The sequence below is a fragment of the Bombus impatiens genome, unplaced genomic scaffold (assembly GCF_000188095.3).
Source record: "Bombus impatiens unplaced genomic scaffold, BIMP_2.2 scf_0197, whole genome shotgun sequence".
NCBI lineage: Eukaryota > Metazoa > Arthropoda > Insecta > Hymenoptera > Apidae > Bombus > Bombus impatiens.
This window is the reverse complement of record NT_176616.1, coordinates 853127-878714: the sequence shown is the minus strand read 5'-3', so window position 1 is coordinate 878714 and position 25588 is coordinate 853127. Positions and strand designations below refer to the sequence as shown.

The 25588-nt window shown below is 39.5% G+C and overlaps 2 protein-coding genes across 6 annotated transcripts in view; one reads left to right on the top strand and one right to left on the bottom strand.

The window, feature by feature from the left end:
• LOC100743545 (WD repeat-containing protein 47) overlaps positions 1–25588 on the bottom strand; it is a 79032-nt gene that overhangs the window by 36802 nt on the left and 16642 nt on the right. For all 5 annotated transcript variants that reach the window (XM_024366083.2, XM_033319620.1, XM_033319621.1 and 2 more), the window contains exons 2-6: positions 16658–17357; positions 15866–16469; positions 15427–15775; positions 7428–7538; positions 6979–7057 (exon numbers count right to left, since the gene is read on the bottom strand). In XM_024366083.2, coding sequence (XP_024221851.1) covers positions 6979–7057; positions 7428–7538; positions 15427–15775; positions 15866–16469; positions 16658–17338 — 1824 coding nt within the window. In that variant the 5' untranslated portion in view covers positions 17339–17357. The remainder of the gene's footprint in view (positions 1–6978; positions 7058–7427; positions 7539–15426; positions 15776–15865; positions 16470–16657; positions 17358–25588) is intronic.
• LOC100743783 lies at positions 18618–21456 on the top strand. Its single transcript, XM_003487717.4, has 5 exons — positions 18618–18738; positions 18828–19250; positions 19324–19459; positions 19940–20286; positions 20848–21456. The coding sequence occupies exons 1-5, from the start codon at positions 18721–18723 to the stop codon at positions 21244–21246; spliced, it is 1323 nt and encodes a 440-aa protein (XP_003487765.1). The 5' UTR covers positions 18618–18720; the 3' UTR covers positions 21247–21456.

Below are 25588 nucleotides of genomic sequence, written 5' to 3'. Positions count from 1 at the left end.
CTTCGGCAGAAATTTTCGTTGCGATAAACTTGCAATCGAATTGCGAATGCTTGGACTCGAGAATGGCATTCTCACGGCCGGCCGAGTGCACCTTCTAACACGGGACGATAAATTCTGTCCGCGCGTGCAACGACAATCAAGCCCCGCACGTTTCACCACGCTTCGAGATGGTTTCTCTTGTCCCTCGCGGGAAAACGCCAGAGACAATGAGACGACGTCATTCGGCTTTCTGATCCGTTGTTAATATCTGACGGAATTTTGACAGTCACAATGGCTTGAGAAGACAATTCCAGAACAAACTTTCTATGCTTCCTTCTTTCAATCAGTTAGTTCTAAGCCAGGTTTTTCTTCATAATCGTTCGTAAAAGACAATTCATTTTGGAGTTCCGTATTAACAAGTTGGAATATTTTACCTGATCGACGCAATCGAAGGTTCCTTCCTCCCAAATCGGATCGTCCCATCCTCCGGATGATCCGGAAGAGCCCCTGCGACCCGGATCCCACGAGTTTCTCTTCGTATTATCCAAAGAATCTGTGGAGAGTCTTCTCCTGTCGTAAGAGCCCCTTCGACTAGAAAGCGGCGCTATGAATTTGCCGTCTTTTTTCAAGTTTCCGTTGGAACCCATCGAAAGATCAGTACTGAGCGTCACGTTTAAGTTGCTTCTTAAATTTCCACTAGATCCGGCCAAGCAGCTCTTCAGGTTCGACGTGCTTCTCGCCTTTAGATCGCTGTTCGACGAACTCAAGTTAGATTTCAGAGAATTCTGCGATATCGGAGAAGTCGCGAAAAGGCTGGCCAAATTGCTGGTGTCTCGTCGCGAGATTGGTCTCTGAAGACTCGTCATCGATTTTGCCACATAATCCCGTCTCAGTGGAGAATTGTAGCTTGACATGGTGTCTTTCTTCAAGCAACCCATTGATCGACCTATAGGATCGCGTCTTAGCGCCGAATTAGCCAAGGTAGACATGTGAGGATCTTTCTTCGTGTGATTGATGGCACTCATCGACGAGCCCAGATGATTTTTCCTCAATGTATTGGGAAAGCTCGAAGGATGAATCTCCTTCTTCGGTGGTAGAGAACCTCTTCTACTCGGAGATGTTCCTGGATAACCGTCACGACGACCGAGCGAATCTCTCCTGAACTGATACGCAGCCCCAATGGATCCTCTACGATTCCAGCAATTCTCCTTCGCATGCTTGCCGTGGATGTCACAACAGCTCGTGTCGATTTCCACCTTCACTATCTCGGGATTATACTGCTGTTGTTCCAGCTTCACGTTTCTGAAGAGAGCCTCCAAACGTCGTATCGCTGCTTGCTGATGCGCCGCAGTAGACATGTTGACAACGGACCAATCGGTTCAATAACACGTCTGATGTTTGCTTTACCGAAATCGCTTCCTTGACTTGTCGACGCAACAGCTAGTTCCTCCGGACGCTGCAAGTATACTGAACTTCGTCGATGCACCGCATAGCTACTGCTTTCTATCGAATGCAACCTTCCTGTCACTTGTTTCCCGGTTCTTACCAGTCTTTGACGCGTGTGCTCTACGCGAAAGATCGAGTCTGAAGACTAAACGATAAATAAACAATCTAATAACAACGATCGAGTACGTTCCAAGATATCTTATCTTCTGTTTTGTATCTCTCGTTGATAGAAAAATTTGATCGAAAAATCGACTTCGAGCAGTATAGATTCCAATTTAGATTATTTTCTCTCTCTCGAGTCATGAAAAATGGCACACAACTCACTGACAACCTTGCGAAGAACGGTAATGTTTCCCGTTGAACGTTCCACGGACAATTTACAGGACGGAAACGTAATCGTAGTTACATGGAAACGCGTGTGCGGCGTAACACACGTCCGGTGAGGTACTGGGGAACTCCGTGAGGAGAGAGACCCGAAGGCCTCACAGGAGCTCTCCATACGGATCCCCACCCGACCGGTGGCATTCGTAAAGTCCAAGTCTCCATATTAGGTCAAACCTTATGGGTTTGTCGCGCAAAACTGCGGGAGAACACCGACACGTCCCTGACGGTCGTTGTAATCGGGCCGAGGGCCAACTCTTAACTTTGCCATTGCGAGCTTTACTTTCTTCTCTTCATGGCTTGTCTACCGCGTTCAAAGCTTTACGCTGTCATCGACACTGGCTGTGCTACGTCCCCACTGGTACTCGACGTTTCAGCCGATTGGAGACGCGTGTTTCGTTTTTCATTTATCCATTGTGCTTTTTGTTGACATGAACAGATATTTCGAATGGTTTAAAGTTTAACTCTAACGGATCTATTATTTATTCCAAAGGATGTTTGTCAGATAATCTTATATTTTGTAAGTTTTATTACATTGTTTATATTGTTTAGTATCCTGTATGATGGATAGTCATTTTTTGAGTACTATGCAATTCAGTTTAAGTAAAAGAAAAGTAACATTATTTTAAAAAATATCACAGAAATATTTGGACATATCTGAATCAACTATTTTATTGGTTAGATTCTACCATTTATAAATATTGTTATCTTCGAGCTTCCTATAAAATACAGTTTTGTATATTATTATTGTAACGTGTTGCGTATTTGCCTTGATTTCTTCAAAGGAAACAAAATGAGCATGAACTATTTTATAAATAGTGTCTTACTGTTTCGTTATTCGCAACATCTTTGCAATCTCATGAATCACCTGACGATCGTATTATCTCCACATAGAAACTATTATTTTTTATTTTGTCATTCAGAACAGTATCTTTGTATCAAATTCATCCAATTCTAAGTTCATTCATCAAATTATCGATTTTATTGCGTTTAACAGCTTCTTGGTTTTTATCCAAAACATATTCGATCGTAACATAAACTGAACGTTCAAGAATGTTTTCCGATTCCAACAGAATTCCATCGAATTCTCGAGATGTCTACTACAAAACTCGAATTTACGAGTGTTTAAAATCGACCAGTATTCTTGGTACACCGGTGAACTCATTCAGATGTTTCTTTTTTTCTGCCTCGTGGTTGGTATTCGAGCTAAAGAAGGCTTTGCCTTCGGCAGATAAACGAAAGGGAAAAAAGATGTTTATTGGTCATTACTAGGAACGTCTGTGAGTCACAATCGACTGTGTCGAATATAGCGCTACACTTTAATGTTTCAAGAAAATGCTTGAAATCTAAAGCAAAGTAACAATGACTTACAAAACTAACAATGGCTCTTTGAAACTTTAAAACATTTTATATATGATATACAGATATTGAATTCAAATAATCAAGGTAGTGTTAGAGATATAATAAAAGATATATGTCATCGTTATTCTACTAACGTTAGAAGATAATCCGATCGTTCATACAGTACATAGTTACACAACATTTCTTTTGAATATGTTTCATAGCCAGGTTACGAAAGTATTCCAATGCTTAAAGGTGAACGATGTTTACAATGTTGAAGAGATTTAATGAATGACAAATTCAGTTGATAATATCACATTGTGTTATTATCATTTAATTATAATTGTTATTGCGTATATTTTGGTGTATTTATTAAATTAGACGACATTAATACTCTATAAATAATTAATCCGTTCCCCAATTATGTAAATTGTCAACGGGGGATCTACTGCGTCGGTAAATTCATTCATGATCTGACGCGCTGATATTCTTAATTAATCCCTGCATCACCAACGAAAAGCGTTAATAGAGTAGTGATATTTGCAGAAACAAGCTCTCATGCATGTAACGAGATGGAGCTGCGATTCTATTTCACATTCTGTATGCACTCTGTATGCACTGTATGCTCGACATCCAGAGCAAATGATATAAGACACCGATCAATATAAACGAACATCCCATGAATTATACATCGGTCTGTTACGTTCTACGTACAAAAAATTTTAATTCAGCTACGAGATAGATACTTATGGAAATCTTCAAATTTCCATAAAAATAATTACATAAATTGTTAAAATAACAAGGAAGTTTCATGGTACCAATTTTCAATTCTGTAATACCACGACTTCGGTGTCGTTTCCAAATATTTAAAAATTGGAACATCAAATCTTCGTCAATTCTAAACCAAACGACTGTCAACACTGCCGTTATACATTAATCATGAATACTAACGAGCACGTGCCATTATTAAGTTACTAGGCGTCTCTTCCACACCCACATGGCTGTCGATTCCAGTTCACCTTGACGGTCGAAGGTGTATCACGCTTTTAATTCAAGTAGGAAAAGGTATACCGTTTCGGAAAAGTGATATGTTGGCAGGTGTCCAGTTTCCAGCGGAACATGTGACAATTGTTGCGATTTATTAACAAACATAATACTCTGTTTTTCTCGAAAATGGCCACACGTCTATTTTCGAAAACTTTCTGCGCTTGAATAGCGACGAATTTTTTCACGGAGCTATACCCTCATGATTAGCTTGTTAAATTCTGTAAACGTTAAATTGAATAAACATTAAATCACAGACAACTGTGATATGTCTGATTAATATGACTTCTTTCCACACACATATTTTCCTTTTACTATTTACTGCGACATATGATAGTCGTAAATATTGAAATTAGAGTTTGTCACAGAGCGATCGCCAAGTTTGCAGCTCGGCAAAAATCTCGGAAAACAGTGATCACCTACGCGGAATAGCCATTTTTATCCGTGTTACGACGCGTCTTCTAATTGTGCGAGGAAAAGACGCATCAGTGCGCGACTGCATGTCGATTTGCATCCTGTAACTGCGTCATCGCGTAACATAATCCAGCGACGCTCAGGAATGAGCAATAGAATTTCGAGTGTGGGCGCTTGGACCTTGTCTTGCAATTAATTAAAAATCAAAGTACGTTCCACAGAAAATTCATGTTTCTAAAGAATTTGATCGATTTTTTTTCACTATACTTTGAATTTTTTCATTTAAAAGAGTACTTTTTATTTTTTTGTATAACTGTGTTTCTTCAATGGATAATTAAGAAATAGAATAGTTTAACAGTTGCAAACGTTTTGATAAACTAAACTATGACTTTAACTATGTCTTCTCTCCCACGCGACGTAATTTATTTTCCTCAAAGTATGCGCGACACGCACGTTTATCGATGTCGTAAGACTTCTGTACTGAAAAGTAAATCCAATATGGATCGATGAACCGGTTCGTCCGCGATACTGGAAACAGACAAAACAGGCCGTGACCCATTACGACCATCAAAGGTAGACTACATCGCCAGCAGCTGTTGTTGGCGATCGAGGTGATCACGTACGGGGACACGACGTCGAATCGGAATCTATGCATAGTTCTGAATGGACACCTGGCGAATCACTCGAATCAAGCGTTTTCGCAGTTCTACGAGATATTCTGTGTTGTATAATCGAATATTATTGATATCGTGAGTTTAATTCCAAATAGGAGATGATTAATCGATTGATCGATGTAGAAAATTTGAGAATGGAACAGCAAAGAAATTGTGCTTCCAATTATTTAACTAGAATTACGTAAAGGTTAATTCGAATATCACAACATTCGAATAATAAAGGTATAAATTTTTGCGATTAATCCGTCATGGAAGCGAGTTCTTGCTGACTAAACGATGATGTAACGTGGCGCATGAAAAGATTCAAGCACCGAATAATTATTACGATGATTACATGCCATTTTATTTCGACAAATACTCTTCAACGCATGGTTCATGGACATGATAATTGCCCTACAATTTTGTCAATTCTTCTCTATTCGTGGTTTTTGCGTTGATGGTGATGCGAAGGAACATTCAAATGTAAACTGACAAAATGACGTCAACGACGTATTATCTCTACGGATCTTCAACAACGGAAACGTGTTACAAATAATCGTGGAAGATATTCGAAATGCGCAGCGACTTGCCTCGGTTACGTCACTGGCGAACTTTGCGGAAAAGAATTTCGACATAGTTGACGGGGGACAGGGGAAGGGGGAGGTTATGCGATCGAACGGCTAATTGCGCCGATTAAAACGTCTAATTGGCAATTCCTCGATTAACCAATCGATGATTACGGGAATTAGAGCCGATCTGGGCCTGGAACACCGAGAACGAAGTTTCTCCGAATGCTCGGCACTGTAATTTTCCAAACTCTGACACTTTCACCGGTGTAATTTGATCGCTGATTGAATTATATTAAATTGACCTTAAATCAATACAAATCGTTAACAGGCTGATAAAATGGTATCTTAAAACGGAGCATTTTTATGAAATTTAATTATTAACGGTTGGAATATTTTGAAATTACCTGTTCTTAATTTGAAAAGAAGTAGATATAGATAATTTAGACGTAACGTTTGCAACTATTCGTGGAAATTGCTGTTAAGCCAGTTTCTCTGGTGCGTTACGAGTCGAACCATAAACGAGTCACGGGTTTATGCGGGCGCTTACGGCAACAAGGAGAGACAGATAGAAAGTTGGACGTTAAATCGATCCTTTTTCCCGATTATCAGATTGTAAGTTTTTGATGTAATAAACGTACACAAGAACATCCGTTACAAGGCCACAAATGTATTTTCTATTTTATGAAATCGTTTCTTAAGAAACGCTAATTACGAGTGACTGGTCGAAATTTCAAATTGGCGTGAAAAGGCCGTTGAACGGTTCGAATCGTCACGATACGCTCGTTTGCAATTTTTCGTATTAATAACAAATTTCATCGAGCTCCCACAAGCGTTATTATCAGCAATGCGTTTGCAATTCAATGAAAAAGCGAGTATCGAAAGTATAAAAAACGATTAACAACTCGAAGCGATAAACGTCTAAGTTACCTGATTCAAAATAAATCAACTGTTAAACGTTGTTTTCGTCAGCTTGTTATTAAATTACATCGAGCGTCGTAACGACGATTTCGCGCCACTGCTTGCGCAGCAATCGTAAATTAATTGTATCGGTGGTCCATGAAAGCATCAACGTGGTTTAAAATAGCGACGAGTTATTTCTCGTGAATCTTGTATATTCGGTGCAATAATCGTAAATGAGTTTATCGACTTACCTTCATCGGCTTGACGGCATCGTAATGACTCTCCTGTGCTCTAACATCGTAAGCATTGCCTAGCGCCGAGTTCTGTCTCCTGCGAGGACCATTTTCAATGAAATATCATGACAAATCGTTTCCTTTCGAATCTGGTATTTGAAAATTGCTGAACTTCCTACGTTACGCCATTGCGTATGCGTAGAATACACGCGAAAATATATAAAATATCTAAAGTCTAGTTTTAGTGTAGTACTCGTTACGCTAAAATAACTTTCTTATTCAATTTCCACTTTTTAGATTATCTTCACAATAATAGGAATTTATATAAATACTTATAGTTTAGACGTTACGTAAAAATGTGAATGTCTTTTTCAGAAATTTCAATTCTACTACAATTAAATGCAAATCTACGATTATAACTTCTTTCGTATAGATAATTAAGTAATGGAAAGTAGCACGACACTTACACTACAGTCTCAGATCCATTAATCGTAGGCTTTGGTGACTGGATACCAGATCGAGCAGGCGTGCTAGTGTGAACAGGTGAAGGTCCTTTACTCCCCAAAGGTTGCTTTATACTGTAATCGCAAAAGAAAGTATACGATCAGGCTTTGTCGTGACCGTGATTTTCTATAAAATCGTCGCATATTATACGCGATTGCTCTTCAATTTCGTAAAAACCATCCGTAACCAGTGAATTGATAAATTATACCGTTCGACAAAAGCGAAATTTCCATTTCGTTTAAAGTGACTATCTGACACTGAAGGATACTGTTGTTCTCGTGTTGGTAAATGTTTAGAGACTGATCGGCAATCAAGATTTTCTTTGGAATATCATCAACGGAGTTAGGTTGGGGTTAGAAAGGTTATCCGAGGCACTGTTCATTATTCAGGCAAGACGTGACTTATGGAAACAAAGCATCCCGCATCCTTTACAAGTCGAATATGAATACAAACTCTGTCCCCAATGGACAAAGAATGCGATTTAAAATAATTGATAAGATACACAAAATATTGTAGAATCAAAATTATTATTATACTAATCTTTCTCCTAATCTTTTAAATACCTTGCACAACCAAAACAATTCCAAACGTATGTTTACAGAACGATAGACGTTTCGTTCTTATGGTACAAGTTCGTTTCTTGCAATATTTACAAACACTTTTCCACGTCAGCGTTAAAGTAACGCGAGTGAGTTTCTCAATACTTCTAAGCCTACGACTTTATTACGTTGCATTTCGTCGTTTCGTTTTCATACACAGTGACAGGTCCGAGAATCAACACGCGTACTATGCGGGCTGGCTGATGGGAACTGGAAGCGGAAGCTGTTCATAATTCAGCGTCGCATTCTAAATGAACGACACTCAACTCAGTGAAACGATCTAAAGAGAAGCTACTCATTCAGATGCTAAAATCCTTCAGAAACTACAACCACGAGTTGGTCAAACATACATTTATAAAAATATTCTTTTTCTTTGACGATATAAAATATGAACCGCGAAATAAGAATCTACACCAGAGGTTGCAAAAAAATATCTTATCATGTACCGATTGACACATGGTGGCGTGGAACCGGCGCTCCTCAAGCTGCACGTGCTACTGTGGTTGTTCTGTTTCGTGTAAATCGGTCGATTGCTCGGAGCCAAGCTGATACGTTCGGCAATCCGAAATCGTGGTATCGTCGGTTTGTGATAAATCATCGTTTCTTCACCAATCCAGTAAACTTCGTCGATCAAAAACTCACACTTTCATATCTCAGTTCGATTCTACCTCGTGTCACGAGGAACAAAATCAAACTTCGTCACGACCAATCCCTTTATCCTCGTAGTCTAATTGCAAAGCGATCACCACTACACACCTGGACAAACTCGAACGATCGGATGTCTCATAGACCACGTAGACAGAAACGATCGGTTCGTAACGATTCGACCGCGCCACGGAATTCGAAGTGTTCGTACCTTATTTAGGGAGCGTGATCAAGGACCGAATGGAATGTCGAGTTCGCGACGATCCAACGTACCGTTTGTCTGTCCGTTTGTCCGTACGTATCTATGTGTATAACCGCGTCGCAGCCACAGAACCGGGGGAACGATGCTGCTGCGGAGGAAGCCCGACGTGAAGTATCGAGGGAGCCAAGCGTTGGCTACGATTTCGCCCGCCAGCGGCATTAGACTCGACTGCCCGTCGACCGACTCCGCTCGTAATAACAAAGCGTATCGCGACCTATCAGAGGCTGCTTTGATTCCCGCGGCCCTGCGCCACGTTCACGTTTGCACACGCGGTCTGCGATCAGCTGTGCCCGCAACAAACATACCGATCGAAAGATGCAGCCGCGAGCATTCGAGGAATCGTCTCGCGGTTTTTCTTTGCGCATGGATATTCAGAGCGTGGTTTAAACGAAGCGTGTTTCAGCAATTGTTAGGCCTTTGTGATCGATTTGATTGCTTTCTGATCGAGCGAATTTCGCGGTTACCTCGCTATGGAATCTTCGATAATTGGATATCTGTATGGATGTTTCGATTATAGCATTCTAAATGCGGAGCTCTTGACAGAACTTGAGAAATATTGGCAGAATATTGCAGCTTTTAGTAGATATAGAGGGGAATTCTAGAGTACGTGATACGATACACGCAGAAATGTAATTTTTTATTTCTGGATATCCGTATCAGTTAAAATCCTATAGAAGTGCTAGACGGCGTGTGCAGTAGATTTTATCAAGAGCGATAAGATTCATCGATGGCCGACAAAATGCACATCACAGACTTATACAAGATGTATTTTAAATAGGTAACTAACGCTTTTCAGATGCGACAGGACTTTTAGAAGCAGTAGCGTTTGGAGTTTCGCTTCTGCCTCAATAATGTAGACTGGTTCTTCGACGAATTCGAAGGTTAACGAATATCTTTCACTGGAATTCACTGCAACGAGAAAGTAGTATGGAAAAGGGTGGATGACCCTTTTTGGAGGAATCAAGAGAAGAAACATCTGGCAGATGTGGTGGCCCAAGAACAGGAGGGACAACAGACGTAGCACAGTTATTTCTCGCGTAAAACTACACGCATTTTTACTCTAAGCGTGCGGCGAAGTATCCTGCACGTTACACGCGCTGTATTTCACAACAGGTTGAACGCAGAACTATACTTTCCGCCGTACACCAACGTGCGAATTCCTATAAATTTTCAAACGTCGCCGTATTCGCGTATAAATTATTCATTCTACTTTCTTGAGTTATTGCTCCCATAACATTTATATTGTTGCCTTTATTCTCTACTTGAGCCTCTCATTACACAGATACACAATTTCTTAATATTCGATTCTCAGGAAACAAATTACTTCAGAAATTTGTTCATCGCAAATAAGTAAATTCCAGGGTAACACTAGAAAACAGGGTTACATTATTTTTTAATTTATGAAGTTGGCCAATGCGACTTCTGATTCGCTCGTTTGAACAATGATATTATTATTGCAAAAAAAAAACAAATATTCTCATGAATATGCAATAATTTTCAAACAAACCCTACATTACCAAACTCTAACCCTGTAAAATGCAAATTTCGTAACGAAGCATCAGAAACTATTGCGAAAGAATGGGACACCATCGTCCCGTCACGGCACCTGCAATCGATTCACCTTGAACCAATGCGAACTAACCTACTCCCAATGTACTTTTCCACGTAAGAACGTTTACAACACCTGCTATTCTTCGATGCTAACGAGGCGATTCGATTCGAGATGGACGCTCATTTCGCGATTCCCTCTCGTTTTAATCGAGCAAGTCTCGAACAAAGCAACGTCTGTGGCCAATCTCGGCCGGTCACGCGTACTAATTGCGTGCTGCATCTCGCGGTCGACACGCGCAAGTAGGCGGACTACCGTACTTACGCTGGTTGAAAGCTTCGTTGGCTGAGGAATTGAGAAAACGCGGTGTCGCGAGCCAAGAAAATCCACGAATGACTGGCACTGTCGACGATCTTCACGGAGAAAGCAACGTCCGTGACAATCGCACGCTGACCGCTCGACAGCTCGAACGAATCGAGAACGTGCGTGCGAGACATTCGCGAATTTCTATCTTTCTACGCTAAATCTGTCTTCCGACGTGCTTAAACTCAATGCCTCACGATTCATTCGACGACTCTGGTCACCAGAGTTATTCGAGGTAGCTGTCTCAACTTGTCTCGCGTAATTTGTATCTTTGAGAGAAGTTAATAAACTGTATTATGGATACGATTTGTGTCTGTCACGCGTGAAAGATAATACGCGGTTGGTAAGTGTGTTACCACGCAGAAGAATGCTTTATCCTGAAGTAATAGGATGGACAATAATAAAGTAATTTCTACGAAGAACGCGAGTTAACTGGGGATTGCTTCTAACTCGAAAATGTGACAGCGCGTGGCCATTTAAAGGGATTCACTGGAAAGAATCGAGCGCAGTGAATCATTAAGAACGGCCTCGTTTGTTGAGCCGGTTGAAGGATCAAGGACTACCGTACGCTCCTTATTTCAACGACCGCAAAACGTAAATTTTACTACTTCAAATATGTTCGTATTTTGTGGTTAACGAAGTGCCAGACATTTGAAATTCCTTTGGCCCGTTAATTCCACGACTTACGTCTCAGACGTGTCAACGTGATTGCTAACAAGTCTCGTTAGTATCTACACAAATGTACACTATAGAAACAGTATACCATTAAAATATACCAACTCGCTGTAATTCGATGTAAATGGATTTCACCTGCCCCTTTATTTTCATTCTTAGTTTGATTTATTTGTTAAAACTCTTTGATTATCAAGTTCAAAACAATTGAAGTGGAAAAGAAATCATTCATTTACTTATTTATTCGCGCAACAAAATTCTGTTATGTAAGATATATCGTAGAAAAACATTTATCGTTTCCTTTTTTTAATACAATGAAAAGATAAAAGAATATGTGGTAAATTCAATAAAAAATTAAAAAAGATACCAGGAATAATCATTTCTGATGAAAAAGTAACTTCAGCTTAAACTGCTTGACGCGTGCAGTTTTACGCTTATTTGCGAAGGAAATACAATATTGTCACTAACTTTGATTTATGCAATTCTCATACAATATTACTGTAATGAAAATATGAATTACATACTTCCACACAAACAAAGAAATTTACTACACAAAATATTGTTACGATCTTTGTATGAATCGATGCTTGCAAATTACTTTTAAGTGCATTCAATTCTTTACTCTCCTTTCCTTCAACTTCTAAGCTTTTAATTCTTTCACTGAAAGAAAATTCTATGAAAAATTCGTGTTTTGACAGTAATGTGAGATCGGAAAGCTCTCCATGCACAAATATGTACTAGGATCGTGAAATATGAACAGTAGCAGGCGACGGCGACAGCGTAGTGGGTAACGTAGTCGGCTATAAACGCCAAGGCGGCACTCGGATTCGATTCCTAGAACAACCCCAGAGTCACTATTTTTCACGACTCAACAGTAATGAATGACCTGCAAATGCTCTTCTCAAATAGTAGAAAATGCTCTCCTCAAAAACAGATGGATCTGCTCCTGAGGAGCGTTATTCTTTTTTTGCATTCGATTGCTCTTCTTAAAAACATTTTTCTTTAAACTTTATTAACAGATTCGAAATATTTTTGCATCGCTCCTTTGATCCTTTCAAACGTTTCGTTAAATTCTTTTGTTCTTCCTGAGTTATTCGATCGAAATTAGTCCACTTGTACTGAAATAAGTTAATCGATTCTGTTAATGACTGAGTCACTCGAACGTTTTTTAAGCAGATATCAAGATCTTACGGTTCCTTTCAACCGAATCATTCCATGATATCATAGATTATAGATAAGAGAAGGTATGAATCAGCTTTATGATACTGAATCTAAAAACTGTCATTGTCAATAGCAAGAGCAAACAAAAGGAAAGAAGGACTAAGTAAACGTAATCTCTCTAAAAATCCTGTAATATCTAAAAAAAATTGTTATGTTGTCCGAACAATTGATGATAATATAAAATAAATGTTGAAATGGATATTTGAATAAATATTCGATGTATGTAATATCCATTCTTCATTGTTTAAGAACCGAATGCACTCATAATACGACACCATTTGCATACGTATACAAGAAATTGAAACCGACTACCGCAAGCTCGTCACGTTGCAACCACGATATTGTCGCCTCTGAAATCAGTTAAACTTTGTTCGCCAGCAATCCACAGTAATTAGCATTTTGCAGACTGAGGATGCCCTTCAAGCCCTGTTGGTATCTGTTATTTCGCTTCATTTGCAGTTACGATTAATTTTGCTGAAACGAATTCCACGTTGATGCACATCGAATTACTCCTCGCTACGTATTAGGTTGAACGAAACGTTTCTTTCCTTTTATAAGGACATGATAGATGCACAACATTTTTGTTTTATATTATTTTATTGAATTATGTATGATCTATTTTATTCCATTGGAATCAGAACGAAGTAGATCATACATAATTCAATTTTGTTTCAATAAAATAAAATGGATCAATAATAAAATTAATTGAGTGCAATTCAAAGTAATGGGTACATAATTCAACGAAACGATATAAAACAAAAAATGTTGCGCATCTATTATTTCCTTATAAAACGAAAGAAACTTTTGAGACAATATACATTTAGATCTCGCTTCAATAAATTGTAGCTAAAAATAAAAAAGTTAAATATGTATAATTATTAATTTCACCTGTATATTCGTGGCAGTGAAATTATTCGTAAAATTTACGAAATACTGAATGTTTGTACGAAATAATTTACTCTTAGCTTTATTCAGAGACCGCATTTACATCGTCAAAGAAAAAGAAACGTCTAGACGATACACCGCATACCAGAAATTTGCACATTCATCTGCGTTTTATGAGGAACCGGTATACATGAATGAGACAATGAGACCATAAATATGCAGAACGAAACCATGAAGCGAGAACCTTCGATGGGGCCCAAACCAATGACGAAGCTGTATGGTCACGATTTCCCTGTGACAACGTGCGCGTACTTATTCTCATACATCCGGTATCCGGACTCGGAACAATGTCAACGATCGGTGCCAATGAACCGTGTTTGAATTCCACTTTCATTTCTTTGACGCATCGATACCGCGAACTGGCTTTTTCACGACAACGTCATTGAGAATTATTTAGGTCATTTGACGTTATCGAACCGCGTACAGACGATGACAAAAGATATGATAAAAGATCAGATATTATATGGTTCTGACCCGTTACAAAATAGGCAAGGTGAATCCATATCTAGAAATCTATGAATTTAAAAAATGGTAAAAAAAATGGTAAAAAAAAATGGTTCATAATTCTGAATGGTAAAATATAATGCAATGTTGCTTCTATGTAAATATCTTGATAAAGTGATGAACTAAAGCTGATAGCGTAGCGTAGAAAGTTCACGAGATCGGCGTTTAAACGCCGTTTTCAGTTATTATCACCGGATGCGACCGATATGCCTTTGCAGAAAAGATACATTGCACTTGACATCTCATGGCGATGGTAATTTTAGCTCGTTACAAGACATTTACGAGGATACAGCCGGGACCGTTTATTCGTTCGCGAAAAGGAATGTGCATGACACTTACGAGGGATGACTTCCCGCCGCTACTGATTTGTCTACGGTGAAGTTTTCGGTGTGTAAGCTCGTGGGAAAACAGAATTGCTACGATCGGCAACGTTCAAAAGAAACACGTTTTCAATGAACTATAAATAATACACGAAGGTAAAAAGAGTAAAAGAAACTTCTTTTACAAATACATATTTTTATAGCCCCTGCAGAAATTTCAAATTCATATACGGTATTGAGTACCTCTGTAAACTCTTGTCTTTTAGAAGTCGATATTTGAACAGAGAAATAGAACTGCGATAAGAGAGCAAAGGTCAAAGGGCATCGTCAAATCAACAAAATAATCCGGGTTTCTTTTGAACGTTTCCTGTGGAGAATTGCTATTTCGATCCGTGCCACACGTTGCTGTCTAGACCGAACAAGTTATTCTCGGCCCACGCTTTAGTACCATAATAAGCGCGACAAAGGCATTCCTTTGCTGCCATCTGTTAGAGAATGTAGCCAACTACTCGGTTTGATTGACTGTGCTCTGCAGAACCTGCGAGACACCACACGGAAAACAACAGTATTTGTCTGCATTTTGTCGCATGAGCAACTCGCCGGGAAGCGAGCCAATGTTAATTCAAAGCATCGTACCACTTTTCCGTGATTGCCTCGTGGTGATAATCGTCAGCACTCTGGCCACTGAATAGCAGCGCATCGAAACAATAACAATACGCGACAAACAATACGCTTTTGTTTTTCTGTTCTCCTATCGTTTACCGATCGGACTCTTTACATTAAAAAAACTATCAAATCAAACAGTGAATATTTATCAATGTCGAAATTATACTGGCGATATGAAAGTTAGTTATATTGACTAACAATAAAACTTTCACTTACCCATCTCCCTGAAGTCTATTATCGACGACTTGAGAGGGTAACGGAGCCGACAACTGTCTGACCAAATCATCCCATTCCCTTTCTCTCTGTTGGAACTTCTCCTGCAGCCTTTGCTTCTGCTTTTGGTACTCTTTAAACAGGTCGCCGTTATAACTCTGCTCGAGATGCTCTCCACCTAGGGAAGCCCGAACAGGCATCGCAGTAGGTTCCGTGATCTTAGCCGCGACTCCGGTTGGTTTTTCTGCCAAGGAATCTCTTCTCGAACTTCTGGCCGTCGATGGGGCGGGAGATTCTCTGCCTGCAACTCTACGCTCTGGCGTGGAGGCTGCAGAAGGGTCAGCTTTGATACCTAAAATGAGACGCATATAAAAGTATTAAAAATAACAATTTATGACATATTACTGTATTAATAAATAAAAATAAGAATAGGTAGGCTTACCCTCGGGACTCTTCGATTGTCCTCTCGTCCTCGGCGGAGCTTTTGGCTGGCTGTTGGTCGTTGTTTCTTGTATAGAAGGCAGTTGCTGAAATTCAGCGTAGCTCGAGCTAAGAAAGACGTCACCCTCGTTCTCAAAGAGTCTGTCCACGCTGGTATTCATTAATTTGTTATTCTTAAAACCGGTTAGATGAAAGCTCGCGAAAGATGATCTTGACATCGGGTTTATATCACCGGTAGACAAAGCCATTAGCGCCGCAGATGGTATCGGCGTATTTTTAGGCCCGGGACTCCTTGGTCCAAGCCCAGCTTCTAAAGCGGGCACTAAACTTCGTGACATCATGTCAGCCGCGGATCTTGGCCTGGTGAACGGCATCGCGCTATGCGGGAAGGTCTTCGGCTTTATAGGGGTGATCAACATGTGTTCCGTCCAGGAGGTCTCCAAAGATGGTCTCTCGAGCCGTTCCACATCCACGTTTAACGTTCGTTGAGCGAAAGGTACGGCGAACGTTTCCGGCGGTATACTTTGTAGCCAAGAAAGCAGACTTAAGTCAGAATCACTGAAACCTACTGAGCCGTCTAACAGTCTGGAAAAATTCATTTCCACCTGTAATACAAATTTATATCTTAATTATCGTTAATTATCTTTAAACTATAAAGGAAAGTAAAGTTAATATATATCTAATAATATCTACGTACTTCAAGTACAAATATAAATATTACTCGAAGTATCTGTCCTAGTATTTCAAATAAAAAAGGTAATCGGATTAAAGATAAAATGAAAACAAATGTTACCTGTTCGCTCTCCTTCGAGCCTGTAGCTTTAGCCTGACAATAATTAACGCAAGACTCATACAAAATGCCCTTGATGATCAACTGTATGAGCCGATCGTTTTTCGCGGAGGTGACGGGATGAGCAGGGTCGGTGCTCTTTCTGTCGCCAGGCAGAAATTTCTCAACCAACGGATGCACCTCGCGAAAGCACTGAACTCTGGCATTGCTAGGATTCCAGTCCTTATATTGCAAGTGGTCCGTGAGTCGCGGTAGCGTTAGCAATAGGCACAAGCTGCTGTACTCTTCTTTCGATGGCGCGACCTTCTCGAGGTCGCTCAAAACCTTGACAACCTCTTCGACCGCATTGTCGACACTCCCGTTTGTCCCGGCGGCGATCAAGTTCGCCTCGGACTTGATACAAAGCAACTCCACGTACTTGTGCCTGAGGATCGAGTAGGTGAACTTTCTCATATCGAAATCCGGCAGCGCCTCCAACGGCTGAATGAACTCGAGCACGTCGTCCCATTGTCCATCGAGGATCAGCTGACGAAGGAACAGGACGTCGTCGCTGTACTGACCATTTATCACGCCAGTTTCTCGTTCCAACGAAAGCTGCGAGATGTGAAGGTCACGGCTGTGGAGGAACTCCAAGGTTAGTCGTACCACATCCTCCTCGCGCAGCGTCAGGTGCGCCGCCGGCATCACGTACCGAATACGCAACCTGGACAGTTTCCAGAGCAGAGAATTACAGCCTCGACCTTTTGTATCGAGCGTGACGAGTTACAAGAAATTTCATTGATAAACGGTCGAATGAAATACGGCTCGACAATTTCGATGATATTGTGACATCTACCAATTTTATGCAGCTTGCATATATAGGTTATATCTGTACATTATATTGAACCAAGGGAAAAAACGATTTTCTGTTAATACAAAAACAAAGACCTACATATAGATTATGTGAGTCGAGAATGTGGGTAGGTTGATATCGAAATTGTTTTGCTCAATGCTAATTTTGCGGTCGATAATACTAAGGTTCAACGCATCACGATCTGATTCACCGGGATTGCTGTTCGAACGATACGTGTTATTGCAAAACTGAGTAATGTTACGCTCGTAAGGAATGTGCGAAATCCTTGCTTTTATAAGTTCGTTGCACTTCGAGGCCACCGGCCCTGCTGACACGCCCTGATTGTCGCACGAACTGGGTGGATAGATTCGGACGTTGATTTGCTATTCCCCTACTAAACTACTCTTTCCTGTGCGTGAATATTTCAAACATAAAATCGCCCGCGTTTGCTTCCGTTTGTATATCGTTTCGATGTTTCTAACTCATAGATTCACCGGTCAGACGATGAAATCGCACGAGTTGCTTCTTGAATGAAATATGCACAGCGGGAAGGCTCGGAAACGTTTAGTAGATTGGAACGATGACATGGATTTACACGAGGGCCGTTATTATGCGGCCACCATATGACGATGATATTCCATTTCGTTGCAAAATCCTACAGACTCGATGCAGCAGGGAGAAACTTGATATTTCGAGCAACCCCGTAAAATCTCCTACTTTATATTCCTCTGGAAATCTCTTTCTATCCAACTTGCTGGGAATCGAAGCGCAAACGACGTTGGCGGAGAATATGGGTATGAGGAAAATTGTTATCGACTGCCTCCATATGGTGCCGAAAGTTTCTTTCGAAGCGGCTCTTGATCAAAGGGTGTGAATTACGAGATTTGTATTACTTCACCGACCAGATGAAATACGACGAAACGAAAGGTGATTTCTATGGCTGAAAGATTTCACCAAAAATACATTTTTATTAAAAATATATATATATAGCATATGAAATCGCGATGAAAGCAGTACAGGTGACAAGCGATATATGAATTTCGTAAAACAGTGACCCATAAAAATCTTCTGCGAATTTGCTAAATTTCACAAGTTTGTAACATGCTGGCTTGACAAAAGTGCGTGCCAGACGAAATACATGACATCAGCACCTTCGTCCATTAATTTATGTGTCTTTAAAGCCCGCTGCGCAGATTCGATCGAACTGTTGAACGATCAACGGTAAAGTACAACAATGGGACAATTAACGATGGTAAGATCGCAATAATTGACGTTTGAAATCGTAATATGTACACTAAATTATAAAATATCACGCTCATACTTGATAATATTTGATTTCAGTTTTTAATGGCTATTTTCCTAGTCCATTATGCGTTTGCTGACATTATGATACAACCTGGATACGAACATTCACACTCTACACAGAAATCAGATTTGGAGGAAGAACATCAGCCCATAATTCAACCTCCTGAAACTCTTCCAAATTCAGAAGACAAAGGCCATGAATCACATCCTCAATCACACAGTCCACGCCAATTAGTACAACAACAGGGATACATGGATCCAGGGTATCATTTGGAACTTTATCCAGTGTATTCGGATTCATACCATGTTCCCGCTCAAGCATTGTCGCCGATGTTTCAACATGTAATATTGCCACCTATGTCAAGAACTGCTTACAGACGACTGCTGTCTGATATGAATAGCTACGGATCAGCAGGAATTCCCGGAGCAATTCTACCTTATTATCAATATCCTCCTATAGTGAGCACGCAAAGTTCATTATTACTTTCAGCACTGTCTCCTGTAATTATCGATTAACCGATCATTTTTTTAGGCAGCACACAATCGATACAGAAGATCTAATCCAAGCGAAGAACCCGATGGAATACAAAGGGGTGAACACGATGATGTGGCCACGAAGTCGCCCTTAGATGATTCGTTATCGGTCGTTGATTTGCAAGATCAAGAGAGTAAGATAATTATTTTCAAGTACAATATTAGTGTTACATGTGGAATGTTGGCTAGTTGAATGATACAGATACTCTGATTCTTGGACGTATATATGTATAGCAGAATTTCAAACGAAATATTAGTTATGACCTTGTTCAATGAATTCTTATCGATTTCACTTACATATCTGGTCGTGAGCTCCTATTATACGAATGAAAAATCATAAAAAGAGAAAGAATCGGTGAACTTTTATGATATGCATTACAGCTATGTGAATTCTACTACAAATGATCCATTTGCAAATGTGATCATTTTGACCAATGACAAAAATATATTCGCCCCATTTTTCAAATTATGTTATAAAAGATAGCCCTATTATCTACTATATTACCTACTATATCAATTAGACTTACATATCTTTCACTATCCAACTTTTCACCTATGAATAATCTTCATAAAAAATCGCAAATAAATTCTATCAAATAATGATGTTTCCACAGAGAAGCGCGTGAATACTCGTCAGAGTGTTTCATTGTTGGGCTTGAATCCATCGAACATGTATCCTGTGCAGCAACAATACCGTTCTGTGGAATTGAAACCATCCTATGATCCCCATCAACAAATACCAGCCGAAATAAAACAAGAAATGCCACAAGAAATGCCAATTGCTAGTCCTATAAAAACCACGAGTTCTTTATTAGCCAACAAAGATCTTCATCACGCATTATTATTGCAACAAACTTCCCCCCAAAAACAGCAACAGAGAAATTCCGGATTGGTCTCTGCTTCCGTTCAATCGTCGCCAGCTGATATCGTGGGAAGTCAGCGCGAATTTAAAATTTCCACGGTAAGAATTTTTGTTTTATATACACACAATGAACCATACAAAAATTGTTTCATACAAAGAACTGTTAAATTCTAATGACTTTGTATACGTTCATTGCGGATTTGATCTTATTATTACTAAACCAACTAAACTAGAACTACGAATATTTTTTTTTTTCTATTTTTACAAACGCAACAGAAATCTATTCCACTTACTGAATGTCATAAGAGATACTATACTTTGATTAGTTCGTATTTTTATCGTATTTTTTTTTTTTTTTTTTATTTTAGGAATTATGTCTTTAAATCTCGCATAAATCATTCATAGTCCATTCATTATAAATAATTTTCCAACAAATAATATTCATATACAATGCCCGTTACTATTATTGTATAACTTTAAATTGTAAAATATTTTTTCACATTTTCGTGATTTTGCATCGCGTCTTACATAACGTATGTGATATGCATAATCTAAAAATATGTACTTTGACTCGGATCATGATAAGATATATCGTAATTGATAAACGTGTTAATTGACAAAGAGTAATGGATATGAATTTATTTGCAAATACCTGAACAGGAAAAAGCTGATAATCATAAGGATCAAGTGGGCACGAAGCTGGGGGATATCTACAAAATAAGGGTGCACCAGCACGTGCATAACCACGGGAAATTCAAGGATAATATGTCAAAAGAAAGTTACAGCATCACGATTCCTACTAACGCGCACCACGACGCTGAGCCATCGAATAATTTAACACCGATACAGCCCGCTGCAGAGCAAGTTTATAGTAAGCCAACTGACCTGGGGACAAATTATTTGCCATACACTCAGTACACCGTTGCACCTCAATCTTATCCTGTTAGCGATTTCGGTAATTATGTAGGTAATTATGTTTGGTCATGTCCCTATTCGCCATACAGAATTTGTTTCGATACCAATGATATACAACAACCTGTCGTATATCAGTTAGCTTAAATGAATCTCGACTTTGCAAATCAAACGACCACGCAATTTAACTCTACAGCTATACTTTTTGGATTTTGTATAAAATGTTTATATCACGATATTTTATATTTTTTCACGGATATTACACGTCAATTAAGCATCTATCGAATATATATGTAAATTTCATCGTTCTTAATCGATGATTAGATGGACATTTTTCAATAAACGTATAACCATAAACGCCGTCAAGTTTATTAAAAGCTTCCCTACCCATAAAGTGTTACATCTCGTGCCGTTAACAAGGAGGCTGCACATAATCGAACCTTAATGCTCGTCTGCCAACCGGATCTCACTATCATCTCATCAATCGCTTAATCACGGAACTAATTCGAAAATACGTCTATCACTTGACACCCCTCTCGTCAATATTTATTAACTTGTCGGTTTTACGCAAACATTTCCAGAGAAATAAGAAACAATTTTCCTCAATGATCCACGAGCTTTCGCAGAAAGCCAAAGATTACCTTTCATTCCGGTTCGTTTACGGTTTCTTGACTCAGCTCGTTTCCAGATCGCGTAAGATTTCCCTGCCATTAACTCGACTATTCCTTAATTAGTATATTAACGCTGAAGACGGCGAACTCTCGTCCAGGACACGTTTCACAGCCCGGACCGTGCAGCAGCGGTTGCGGCTGCGAGACAACCGAGCGACTGAACGAAAATTCAATTTCGGACAATTTGCCGGCAGCGTTAATTGACCCGAACAGAGAGGCGAGAAGTATGGCCGGTGCACGACGAGGGCATCGAGTGTCTGCAACCGGAAAAGGAGGGCAAACACTGATCGAGCAATTTCTGATTTCTCGCTCGGGACCCGAACTTTCGAACCTTGTATCCAACCCTTCCGCCCTTCGTTCATCGTGAAATGTAATTTCTTCGAAGCTGCGAAATTTCAACAGTGTTTGCCATTCGTTACGCTCATCGAAAGTGCAAGCGACGAGATAAGGAAATTACTCTGTGTAACGAAGTTCGGAGACGTGCCTCGGAGAATACACGGGCTATGCAGATGCACTCCAGCGATTACGGGCAAGCGGATAGGCGAGGCGAGAACGTGAACCGGGGATAAATTCAGCATTTACGAGCGAGCTTCCCGTCAGCGCGTTCAGAAGCAGGACGGTGAAGGACGAGCGGGAACGAGCAAGTTTTTGGAAAGAGAACGTTTCACGGGCGCCCAGGAGATTAATTTTCACAAGGAGAGTTGCGGCTACTTCTTGCCGTGCAGCCACATTTAATTTCCCTTTAAATTGTGAAACTTGGGGAGAATTGGAAAAAATCACATGCCATGGCTTCGTAGTTGTCGTATAATTCGCGTTGTCGATGCGGTAGTTTGAAAGGTAAAAGTTACAATCGAGATTGGAATAGAAGAAATCATACTTTTATTCGTCGATCAAGTCCGTGAGATTTAATGGTCGGTTTTAACGGTTGAATCTAGCAATCATACAATGTTGCGCGAATAGAGGGTATCTGTCTGTTTCGCGGACAAGAGTACGATGTCTGTGCTATGAATAGATGTTGCAGTTGACAACGAACAACGGTTAGGTATTTTTACGAAGCCATATCGTCGATCCTTTTATTTGCAATTTTTCAGCTTCGAGACTCGAAAAAAATTATAAAGAATTGCCAGTGAAAGGGAGCCAAAACGATAATTATTCAAAATCGACGACAGTGCAGCCGACTTCTTTTTTTTACTTTGGTGGAATACGATCAACTTTATTGAGATAAAAAATATGAAAGTCCAAAAAGTACAAGGTCGATGTAACTTAATTTAGTTTCGGAAAAGAGAAGAATACTGTCAAACGATGAAATTAATTAAGAAAAACGATCGAATAATCATTGACGATTCGTGTTATACTTTAAAATGGTCGTAAACCCACGTTGGAAACGCGATGGCAATAAAAAGATGGCGAGACGTTTAAAGTGCACTGTAAAATTACAAAACACAGAACGTAAAACGCGGTATAATTTTAGCCACGGGATTATCGGTGCTTCGAGGTATATAATTTAAACTAAATTTTTCAGCATTGTTCCGCTTACGTTTCAGCCGGCTCCGTCACGGGTTTACTCGGCTTTCGTTACCAGGCAAACAATTCGACTTCAATTTCGTTTTAATTACGCCGTGATCCTTGTATTTCGATCTCAAACGAGCAATTTTACTATCGACGATAGGACAGGTTATACGAATCCACGTGCTTTTCAAACGAAGCGGATTTTGTAGAAGTTTGAAAAAGCTGAAGCTCACAGCTGTTGGTCCTTTTTTTGCTACAAATCTTTTGAAAATTCCATTTATACTTTAACGAGTTTGTTCACAGAGGAAAAGCTCTCTTTCTATCATGTAGAACTCCATAGGAACTCTTGTGGAACTGTGTGATAAGTCATCTTTATTAATCCCTCTCTTTCTCTCCTTTTTATGATCTGAATGAAGAGATATATATATAATTGAATTTGATTTTCAAAGAAAAGGTAGTGAACGAGAAACCTTATATAAAGAATTCAGTAGCGAACTAAACGGTGATTACATCGGAATATAACGTTGTGTGAGAGTCAATAACCAGACACGATTGTCGATAATGGGTAAATGGAACGAAAGTTTTACCGATGAAAGTTTTTGTTTTTTTATAGCCATCGGTTCTTAGTGTACGTAATTCGCTGCGCAAACCAAGCAGCGCGCTACCAGTTATTCATAAACGTTGACCGTATACTTATTAAAATGACTAATTGATACGAAATCGATGGGGAAGTGCGTTTATTGAGCGGAAATTGCGAATCGTCCACAAATTGTTCCACCACGTTTACCGTCCTATAACGACCTATGCAAACTCATCGTTATTCTCGTAACAAGTGACTCTAAACGACTATAATTAGATACTAGTTAAGGGGAGTCGGCATTTACCAAACAAAACTACCGGTCGATATTTCGTTTGCAAAAGAACAGTGAGTAACAATGGCACGTATTTCGATACACATATACGGCCTGCCGTTGTAAATGCGTCCAATTGTTATTTGTTTTCAAAACAGTAAATGTTCAATATGATCAAGATCGATATATTATAATCTTTATAAAACAAGATTTGTGAATAGACACGCGAAAAAACACGAAGAGCTTCATCTATGATATATTGTACATAGAAGATATACAATTTCCAGTTCCAAAAAATATAATATTTATAAAATTTCAATGGAAGGGATACTGCGATAAAGAAATAGCTATACTTTCCAGTAATTTGAATAAACCAACAACAACCAACCGAAGATCAACCACAATCAAACCACCTTTTCAAGCGTGTTATAAATTCATAGTCAACTAATATCCATAATAATAAACTTTACCACGTTTAAATATTCCCTACAAATAAAATTTTAATATCGAAGCTGCCTCTTTATTATTGCAAACTTTTTAATTCCCAAAAGGTAAAATTTCCAGACGCAAATATAGCAGAGTTTTCAAATGCAAAAAAGTACAGAAAATCGATACTATCAAATATTACAAGCTTGGTGTAAAAAAGGTTTTCCTACCAAGGCCAACATATGGAGCAGTTGTTAGACTGATAACGAAAGTAAAGAAGAAATGAACACGCCGCTGAAAGGAAGAAAAAATAGAGAAACGCTCTTTAATTTGTATTCTTGAACGAAGGTAAAAACAGGTCGGTTGTATGGAACGGTTCTGTGGCTCGCGAAGCCCATTGCCCCTAGCCAAGGAGCAAAGACACAAAGAGCGAAGTTTGAAAATCTCTCGGTGGCTTTGAAAGCCCGGTCATTCCTCCATCTTTTCGATGCCGGCTGGCGGCGTTTAATGCCAGAGTCAGTCCACGATCCTTTACTATCGGTGTTTCTCGGCTCCTCGCTGCGTTCGTAATTCCGGCTTTCAGACGTCCAGACGGCCACCGTGACACTATTACGTATGCGCGATTCAAATGTCCGATTAATTTATTCGATAACATTCACGGAGAATCGATATGCGTGTGCCTCCTCTCTGATTAATAAATCCATTAATAAAACGCATAGACGATCCAATGAAACGTCAGAAATTTCATTTTTTTCGATAGTTAGATTAGACATTCTTCGTGTAAATATAGAAATTTTATTCTTGGGTTTCGTCTTATAAAATCATATGCTATGTCGTTTCACGTAATTACAAATATACGATCGAAACGTAACCTGATCGTGCAGTAATCTTTAATTAAAACCGATTCACCAAAACTTTCACAACTTCACAAACCTCGTGTCTTCAGGTCAAAACTTGTCTCTAAGTATTCCACTCATTCTCCAGGATATTTCGTCAGAAAGTTCGTGTAACAAAGATACGATGCTAGTGGCT